Here is a 10,482-nt window from a genome sequence, read left to right on the forward strand (position 1 = left end):
GATGGAGGGCCTTAACGGAGGAAGGGTATTTTTACACTACTTTTATAACGTCGAAGGTAAGGATGGACCAAAAGTATAACGAAATGTACAAATAATTATTTTTTCGTAGTAAAATAATATTTTTGACCCTTAATCTTACTTTCTTATAAATATGTGAAAGTACGTGAAATGTATTCTTTGTCTGGTGTCCATGGATCTTGTATTTCTAAAATCAGGTAGGGAGAATCTAATGAAAAAACTCTTTTCTGTTTTGCAAAAACTTTTATGGAAACCCAATTAAATCTCAACGATACTGCTTAGTATAATTGGCAACTATTTTAAATAAGTTACTTTATTAGCGATTTATGTTTATTGATACTATCAGATCTCAGTTATGAAGTTCACTTTTTGCTCATTAGTAAGTTTATGAATTTCACACCTTTTAGATTGAGAAGTCAAATTGAGATTAGCTAAAAAAGGAATAAAAGTTATTAAACTTTTTAAAATGTTTGATTTGTCACATAATAGTACACTTCTTGATTACATTAGTAGTAACTATTTAAAACTCTACCTATTTATATCCTTGATAATTTTACTTTAATATTTAAAGTGAACCTAAATAAGAATATAAATTGCGCATGATTTTTATTATGAGAGAGAAAAAAAAGGAAATCGCTTGAATATATGTGGAAATAACTTAACACTTTGTTGAAGATCCCTTTTTAATTTTAATTTTAATTTTCCTTCTATTCCTAAGGCTTGTAATCAGATTCAGAAAAATCCCAAGTACATAAATCTGATTTGGCAACAAATACAAATTAAGTAAAAAATTTAAGTGGGCATAGTATGTGGCCCCTACTAAGAAAATCTCCAACTAGTATAAATACTCATTCTTGTTAAGGTTATTTTTATTCTTGAATATAATAATTCCCCTGTCTCACTCTCAAATGTTCTAAAAAAACAGAAAAAGAAAAGCAAAAAAAATAGTGCCATAAAAATAGCAAATTAGAAAGCGGCGCCACCTTTTGATTTTTGAGTTCTCAAATTCGCGCAACAATGGGAGCTCCTCCTCCTTTTTCTACTTGGATTCCTGAAGACGACCGTTTGCTTATTAACGCCGTTAAGGTACAACCAAAAAATACTTATTTTCCTTTTGATTTCGTTTTTCCTTTTTTTTTTTCCTCTACTTGTTTTATTGTTTACTTTTTCTGAATGTATACTTTTCTGTGTTGTTTCTTTAAACTGTGCACATTTTGTTTACATGAATTTGCTTTTTGCTTCATTCAAAATTTAATTTTTGTGATTTTAACTGCAACAAATGTTTTGCACTTCATTTTTTTTTCTTTCAATTATGTACTTTTTTGTGCTTTTCTTCTATGCTTTTTTGGATAAATGGAGAAGAAACTGGATTCATTAAGAAAGAGATAGCTTTGCATGGGCTTTTTCTTTATATAAGTTGGTTAAATGTATAATAGAAATACAGTTTGTGTTAACTTCTAGAATAATAAACGGTGTTGGTTGCTATTTACGAGTTCAATGTAAATTAAGAATACGCGTATTGCTACTAAATGTATAAGATTATTTAAATGAAATTCTTTTTATAACTATTATTTAATTGTATAGTCAATCATTTCTTACTTATCGTATGTCTTATTTGTTTCTAATAGTATTTGTTGTAAGTTATAAGAAAGTTTTTAAAATAAAAGTTTCAATATTAAATTTATTGTGGAATTTAGAACAGTGTTTTGACTGACCAGTTTATGGAGGAACTGAGGAATGAAGAAGGACATGTTAACTTGTAATTGCTTCTGAATTTTGTGTAAACTAAAACGTAGAATAGATCGTTATTGCTTCACCAAAATGAAGCCCATAGTAGAAGCATTTCCGAAGCTTTAAGGTTAAAACTTTAGTATGCTGATAACTTGCTCAAGTGGCATGTTAGAGATGCTTATACTTAAGTATCTGTCACAATTAATACTAGTGCTAGCCCGAACAAGATCATATTTTCTTACTTTTCATTGAAAGGTGCTGGGGTTTAATTTGATAGGCCTAGTAATCCTTTGTTGTGAAAAGCAAAGATGGAACAACTATATGATTTAGGTTCTGTTCTTATATTTACTTTTCCTTAATTGATAATAGAGTTTTCACATCCTTTTTTCCTAGGCTGGTGCTTCTTTTGAATCACTTGCCAAAGGTGCAGTTCAATTTTCCCGGAGATTTACTGTTCAAGAATTGCAAGATCGATGGCATGCTCTTCTATGTGATCCAGTTGTTTCTTCTGAAGCATTATCTCTCATGATGGAGTTTGAGCATTCTGCTTCGACAACAAAATCTGACTCTAATAGATTTGAGCAGGCAAAAGAAAGTAAAAAGTGTGTTCCTGAGAAGAGAAAAGCTGAGAGCATCAGCTCATGTTACTGCCCTATGCATAAGAGAATCGCTAACGACACATTTGACTCCGCGGATGCCGATTATCTTGGTGGAGCTGGAAATAATGACAATCCTCAGTCCATGGATTGCATGTTTGTAGATTCACTGATAGATAATTTCCGTAATCAACAGTCTAATTTTAATATCATACCTAATAACGTTCTGGAACATGGAGCTGGGCATTCCATTTATGCTAGTGACTATGTAACTGCTCCTTCAGCTTTACCCATTGGGAAAAATCATAATGGAGATGTTTCCCTTGGCAGCTTTAGCTTTCAGGATTTCCCCAATGGAATTGAAGGAACTCTTCCCCCTGCTGAGAATCGCGAGACAATCGCCGCTGTTGGGGGGTTGTCTCAACCAAATGAAGTGCCAGTTAGCGAATTACTTGAAGCAGAGGATTTAGAACCTATACTGCTAGATATGGCAGGTCAATTTGATGATGATGTGAGAAGTACTTCTTCTGGATATGACAGCCAGGTCTTCACTGCCGCATTTCCTGACAGTGCCTTGTCATGTCAACTGCCAGATTTTACAATTGCAGGCACTTCTGTCCCAACTCTGCCGGATTTTGAACATGCCGAGAAAGAACTGAGCATTGAAAATACAATAGTAGTTCCAGTTCACGGTGGGGCAAATAAAATGGACACATCAGGATATAGTATTGTGACTCTTGTCAACTCATCATCCAACTTGGAAGACCAAATCTCGTGTGATATCTTGAGAAATTCATCCCTTAGTACTGATGACTACTTAGTTGAGCTATCAAATTTTTTGTTCAACTCTAAAGATGATGAAGAGCCGCTTTTCGTGGGCCCTGATGGAAATGAGATGATTGATGAGTCTTATTTTGATGATTTCAACTCATTCTTGTTGGATACACCTGATGACACTGATAATGGCGTATCCGAAATTTCAAAAGCTCCAGATCAGCAGCTTCCCGCTCCTGACGGTGCTCGTCCCGGAGAGTTAAGTGACAAGCGTGTGAATCATTATGGTGATAAGCCTCTTGTTTGCAGTTCAGAGGTTCAAATGATATCTTCTGCATTGTCTGTCAACCCTGCTTTTCCTGAAATGCGTGATGGAGTTATCTGTTGCACGTTAAACACTGAGGTCCCAGAGATTCCTACCAATGATGATGTTTTTCTTCCTGTTAGAATGCCGTCAATATCTTCTCCATTGATGGCACATCATACATGTGTTAAGACTTATCGTCCAGTGTCCTCTGTCGATGGCTTCAAAATAATGGACTGATAGTTGATGAAAATGTCCTTAAGAAAGCAATTGCACCAGAATCAAGTGCAACCAGTATACCATCCAATTGCAAAGACTTTCCCATTGAGAGCGATTATTCTGGTATATGAATTGTATTTTCCCCACAGTTATTACTTGACCTTAACTAGTTCCTTTAATCACTGTCCAGATCGTCGATATGGATTTGAGCTCAAATGGCCAGTATCTGTGTTCTAGTAAGAGAGGTAGTCCAATGTTCAGTAGACTCATTAAACTACTTATTCTTTCTTCTGTGTCTTCTATGAAGTTGCATGCGTGTGTTTGATATGCCAAAAGTCATTTTTTAGGAAAATAATTTCCATAATAAGTGATTTTCTCGTGTTTGGTATGTCAGATGTTATTTTTCATGTAAAACATTTTCCATCAATTGGAGGAAATGATTTAGTTTACGTATGGGCACAAGTCATTTTCCTAACAACTCTCTTAACTTTTAACTTCATATTACTTGCTTCGACTAACACGCTATTAATCTCCAATACTCAGAAGTTTCATAAAAGCACTCTTTGACTTGCTAATATTAATATTAAATACTTTTTGCTGGAAAAATATTTGCCATTCACCAACCAAACACGAGAAAATACTTTTCCTTTTCAGGAAATTTTTTTCCATGGAAAACATTTCAAGAAAGACATTTTCCATGGAAAATGATTTCCATCATACCAACAGACCCTTAATGTTTAAGATTTTGTTTCCACTGCAGCATTTAATTTTATGCTTTTATGGTTACTTTCTGGGAATCTATGCAAACTTAGCAAAAGCTGGAAACAGTTGAAGAAAAAGATCTATATGGGCGATAGCATTAGATATTAGCTGAGATTATGTTTTAGACGTTAGCACTTTTACTGTAGGTCTTATGCTTTCTAGGAGTGATTTAAACTTTCAGAGATTTATACGTTTAGAAAATATACATAAATTCTAGTACTTTTTATTTATATTTGCATAATATTGGCATGAGATTATTTAAATGGAGTAACGTGGTCAGTAAAGTGTGAAGATTCATATAGTAGAACCCTACTTGTTTTGGACTGAGACATAGGAGTTGTTGTTTATGGCTACTTTTTCAACTTCTTCACATCATTTTCTGTCCCTTTTTAGCTCTTGTTAAGAGCTTCCTTTGGAGCTAGTTGCCTCCCTCTATTGGTGCATACCCTCTTACTGAGAATTTTTTTTTTCTTTCTTTGGCTGGTGTCATTCTTTTATGGGAAAAGGGCCAGATATACCCCTCTATTATTAAATAGTCCACATATGTCCTCTGTTATACAATAGGTCTAAATCTACCCCTCCTGTTAACAAAGTAATAAAAAATACCCTTATTTTTAACGATGCTCCATCGTGACAATCCAAATCCTACATGGTCTGACATTTGGGTGAGGTGGATACCACGTGTCATGCCACATCACCATCTTCTTCCCCTCCCATTTCTTCTTCAGCTCATACCTTAAAATGGAGGTTCCAAATTTTTTTCCTTTCAAATCTGGACAAAATTACTGTAAATCTCTGAATCTAACAAGAGTTGGCTTTGCAGAGATTTGGATATTGACAGGGAGCCTTGGATGAAGGAGGCCCAAGGATGTGAAAGAGCCGGTTCTCTTGGGACTTGCAAGGCTATAATAAATAACACTGTTGGGATTGCTGTTGAGGAAGAAGATAGGAAGAGGACCTGGCTTGCTGATATTGAGGAGTGCAAGAAAAGGGGTTCCAACATTTATGCACATGCTCTTACTGTATTTAGAACTAAGAAAAGCATCTGGCTTAAAGCAGCACAGCTCGAGAAAAGCCATGGCACAAGGGAATCACTTGATGCATTGCTTCGAAGACCAGTTACTTACAATTCTAAAAGCCAACTCTTGTTAAATCCGGAGATTAACAGTAATTTTATCCAGATTTGAAAGAAAAAAATTTGGAACCTCCATTTCAAGGTATGAGGGGAAGAAGAAATGGAAGGGGAAGAAAATGGTGAGGTGGCATGACACGTGGCATCCACCTCACCCAAATGCCAGACCAAGTAGGATTTGGATTGCCACGATGGAGCACCGTTAGAAATAAGGGTATTTATGATTACTTTGCTAACGGAAGGGGTAGATTTAAACCTATAGTATAACTGAGGATATATGTGGGCAATTTTTAATAGTAAAGGGGTATATCTGGCCCTTTTCCCTTCTTTTATTGCAGTCATGAATTAGCAGTTTGAAGAGTGTAAGAGGACAATTATCAGGATGAAGGAGGCAGCTATTGCTTGTACACAAATAGCTCTTGCTGCTCAAGGAGCATTACCTGTTATACATGACCGGTCACTCGAAGTATTTGTGAAAACCTGAAGTATGGAAAACTTATCTATTCTTACTAAATTATGGGATACTGTCATAAAATGCTTCACATATCTGGCTTTTGCAGTTTTGGAAGTAAATAACTTATCATAGTGGACTGAAATTTTTGACTGCATAAAGAACATTTTGTTTATCTGGACTAGAAATGCTACATTGTACAGGGTTGTGATTAATATTTCTAATTCCAGCAGTGTACGATTTGCAAATTATTAATTAGGTGTGCAGAGCTTTTGGGCGTAACTGGACAGCAACAAAACCGAAGAATGGGAGGGACTAGTGAGCATCATATTATTTTCTTTTGCAAGATGCACATGCAAAACAAGATTTCATACCAGTTTGACTGATGTAACACAAACATATTATGATGGCTAGGGAACGGAAGGGAAAGTCTAGATAACTGGATTACTGAAGATTACAAGTGTTGATTCCATCACTGACAGTACTAAATGAGTGGTTTCAATCAATTTTCCAAATAATGTTGCAATCTTTTCGTTCATAAGGATTCAAAAATCTCACTTATGGCTTCAGGTTTTACTGGGAAGAGCGACTGAAGATATTAAAGTTGACATTGACTTGGGCAGAGAGGGTCTTGATACTAAAATTTCGCAGCAGCAGGTAATATCGGCTTAGAAATTGACTGGAATTGGTCTATGTTCCCATTTAATTTCCATTTGATTCCATAATTTATCTCCAATCATCATAGAAAGGAAACATATATGATGGTACATCATAATTAATCCTTATTTTCCGTTATTTGTTTAGTATATTGAGTTACTTTAAGTTGCTCGTGCATTCTCATTCTTTCTGCTGCTTGCTTGTATTGTTGCTGCTTGAAAGTTTGAAGTTTATATTTATTAGTTGTGTATTTAGTTTGTTCAAATGAAATTTCAATCATATGTTCAACTTCTTAGAGATTGATTTACACGCCTAAATACTTACCAGTGCACTGCAAAGTTGTCCATAATACTCACACATTTATTTATTACTTTTCTTGATTTAGGCAACTATAAGATGGACGTATGTGGACTATTCTACTTGCAGAGCGTTGGTAAATATTCAATTCATGTGAGTGTCAAAGAAGTTCTTCCTAAACAGAGCTAAACCTCAACTCTAGCTCCTTAATTGCGGTATAGTTCTTATTCTGCACAAGTATTTAGTATCCTGACTGGAAAATTTTATTTGGTAATTCAATTATGCCGCCTTCCACAACACCAGCCCCCCCACCCAAAAAAAAATAATATAAAAAACCCAACCCAAACTCGTAACCTAAGATGTTGATGGCAGTTAAGTCAGTACTAAGTCGGCTAAAACCTTAGACCTTTTTGTTAAAAGAAAAGTCACCATTAACCTTAAGATGTTGATGGCAGTTAAGTCAGTACTAAGTCGGCTAAAACCTTAGACCTTTTTGTTAAAAGAAAAGTCACCATTAACCTTAGACCAGAGCTCTTGCCTTGTTTTACATTTATAGGAGCATATTCTATATTCTTCCCATTACTCAATGGGTAAAACAAAATTTTTAAATCATATAGCTGACCATACTAATTTGGAACTGAGGCGTATTTGATTGATACTTGTTCTTAACTTTAGTTTATCAACTGTAACATGTACTACTTAGGAATTATTTCCATTTGGGACTCTTAGGGTGGTGAGTTTATTGAGGAATATTTAAATCCAAGCCAAGGCGATTATCTGACACTTGTCGCCAAGGGACAGGAATAATAGTCGTAGACCCTTTCCTTGCCCATACTCATTTAATCCCACGAGAACTCATGGGTTAGCCAACACTAGTGCTTGCCTGTTCTACCCTTCCCATTGGAATAGTCGAGGTGCGAGTGAGGTGGCTGGACACCACCAGTCAGAAAAGGAAAAGTTCTCAGGGGATTTTGTATCCTGCTGCTTACATTGCAGAGCGGTTTCTCACTGATAGACCATACTTTTATAACTTCCTCCCTTTTCTCCAGAATCTGTGTTTTGGCAATCCATTCATGCAAGCTCGTTGAAGCAAGCTCTATGCAAGTTAAATTTAATTCCTGGGAATCTAATTTAGTCCGTTTTAGCTTGTCTAATGAGCTAGCTGGAATTGCCCCCAGGGCCTAGCTCAAGTGGCAAAGGGTGGTGGATTTGTGTCTTAGGTCACAGTTTCAAGCCCCCACACCATGCAAGGCAAAGCCTGGTATTTAAGTGGAGAAGGGTAGAGGGGCGGGCCCATTATCCACTGAGTTTCGAAGGCTGCGGTTGGTCCAAAGGATCGACTCCAGACGGATTTCTCGGTCATCAACTTAAAAAAAAAAAAAAGAGCTAGCTGGAACCACCACTTTACTTTAGATAAATTGCCACTATAGGTCCTAACATTTTGTTTTTATTACTGCTCAGTGGTATGTCTGATGTCCATCTTTCTACTCTGATTGAGGAAATTGCAGGTCGGAGAAATTGCATTAACGTTTGAGATGAATCAAAATCGAATACAACAGTATATAGACAACTTGATGAGAAGCCAAAGGAGAAATAACAAAGCTTTTTCGATGACTCAGAAGGTGCTAATTATTTTCTATTGCAATAGCTGGGGACTATAACGTATGCTATCCTGCTTGCTTTTCGCTTTTATTTGTTTATTTATTTATACCTTTCCCCACCACCATCCCGCAACTGCAAATTTTAATTAAAGAGATTTTACACAAATAGCCGACCATATTCATAACCTTTGCCGTTACTATGAAAAGATAGATAAAGTTATTTGCATGTATAGACTTTAGGCATTTTAATGGGTCGTATCCTAAGTATTTTCCAACTGCTTTTGGAACATCTTTAGGTGCATCTAGCTATACTGGAGCAGTAGAGCTAAGCTGATATTGATGATTATGAAAATGTTCTCTTAATCCTATATGGACTTAAAAAGTAGAATCATCTTCAGAAAATCTTCTTTATTATAAAAAATATGGAAGTCTGACTCTGTATAGAAAACACAATAGTCAGCACCCACATGTGATCATGCAGCTAACCTAGATCCCAAAAAAGAAGATTCATATTCATTCTTTTTATCTTTAGACAGTTATATTAATTGCTAATTAATGCACTCTGCATATTAAATAATTCATTAACAACAATCGCACTTCAAAGCGGGGATCAAGTTGAGTTAGCTATATGAATCTTCACATATAACTTCGTTCCATTTAAACTCATCACAAATCAACATTATATAAAATAAAAGAAAAGGATTAAAAATACGAGATGTTCTTTATATTTTTCATTGACGTATAAATCTCTATTGGGATTACTGTAATTTTTCAGTTAATTGGTATCGTTTATATAGATTAAATAATTCATTCACTTCTATAGATGAATTAATTTCTCATGTTATCTCTGTCCACATTCACTTCTAGTTTCTGTACTATACCATGAAGCAATACAAAAACAGATCCAAAACTCAAATCCTAGTACACAAAAAGAGCCATTAGCCCAAAACTAAAAGATGAAAGTGCAGTTTTTTCTTCATCTTTTTCTAGCATTATTTTTCATGTTCTTTGTATTATTAGCACAGTGCAAAACTCATCCTACTGATATACAAGGACTTCAACATCTCAAAAATGGAATAAACCCAAATTCCATTTCCTCCGGTTCATGCCTAAGCTCATGGAGCTTCTCCATAGACCCATGCGACAATATTTTCTCCGACCGGTTCACTTGCGGTTTCCGTTGCGATCTCATCGTCTCCGGTTTTTACCGAGTCACCGAAATCAGCTTAGACCAAGCCGGTTACTCCGGTTCATTATACATGACCAACCTCCCTCATCTCGAAGTTTTAGATATGTCCTATAACTCACTATCCGGTTTAATCCCACATTCACTCTCAAACCTAACTCGTCTACGTCGACTCAGTCTTTCAAAAAACTCATTCACAGGTAAAATCCCTTCTTCCATTGGTTCTCTTTTACGTCTTCAAGAACTTTTTCTTGATAACAACAATCTCACCGGTTCAATCCCACGAAGTTTCAACGGTTTAGTCAATTTAAACCGGCTTGAGCTTCAACATAACAATATTACTGGAGATTTACCTGTTCTCTATCAGCTCAGAAACCTATTTTTCTTAGACTTGAGTGATAACAGAATCACAGGAAACTTCTTCCCGTCACGTTTCTCCAAGTCCATTATTGAACTCTCACTACGTAACAATTATTTACGGGGCGAGTTCCCGTTAAACGTAGGAGAGTTAAAGTTTCTACAAGTTTTAGATCTGAGTCATAATTTATTATCTGGGATTATACTGTCGGTGTTATTTTCCCACTCATCTCTTCAACAACTCACACTTTCTTACAACAATTTCACGTTATTGCAAATGCCAAAAGATTTAAGTTATCGAAATAATAAGCTTATAGCCATTGATCTGAGTTATAACAATTTGCATGGCTTCTTGCCGGCTTTCATGGCGTCAATGCCGAACTTGTCGGCTCTGAAT

The 10,482-nt window shown here is 35.7% G+C and overlaps 1 protein-coding gene across 9 annotated transcripts; it reads left to right on the forward strand.

Moving 5' to 3' along the window:
• The first annotated feature begins 899 nt into the window (after positions 1–899).
• LOC142161605 (uncharacterized) lies at positions 900–8,649 on the forward strand. 9 transcript variants are annotated; one of them, XM_075248868.1, is made up of 9 exons: positions 900–1,104; positions 2,143–3,765; positions 3,833–3,887; positions 4,911–6,021; positions 6,247–6,305; positions 6,402–6,468; positions 6,558–6,644; positions 7,030–7,156; positions 8,450–8,649. In XM_075248868.1, exons 1-2 carry the CDS (start codon positions 1,036–1,038, stop codon positions 3,661–3,663), a joined length of 1,590 nt encoding a protein of 529 aa, XP_075104969.1. In that variant the 5' UTR covers positions 900–1,035; the 3' UTR covers positions 3,664–3,765; positions 3,833–3,887; positions 4,911–6,021; positions 6,247–6,305; positions 6,402–6,468; positions 6,558–6,644; positions 7,030–7,156; positions 8,450–8,649. The 9 variants fall into 9 exon arrangements, with proteins under 9 accessions (XP_075104969.1, XP_075104971.1, XP_075104972.1 ...); XM_075248870.1 differs by having other exon boundaries at positions 5,875–6,021; XM_075248871.1 differs by having other exon boundaries at positions 2,143–3,887; positions 6,218–6,305.
• The last annotated feature ends 1,833 nt before the right edge of the window (positions 8,650–10,482 follow it).

Source organism: Nicotiana tabacum, unplaced genomic scaffold, assembly GCF_000715075.1.
Source record: "Nicotiana tabacum cultivar K326 unplaced genomic scaffold, ASM71507v2 Un00281, whole genome shotgun sequence".
Taxonomy (NCBI): Eukaryota; Viridiplantae; Streptophyta; class Magnoliopsida; order Solanales; family Solanaceae; genus Nicotiana; species Nicotiana tabacum.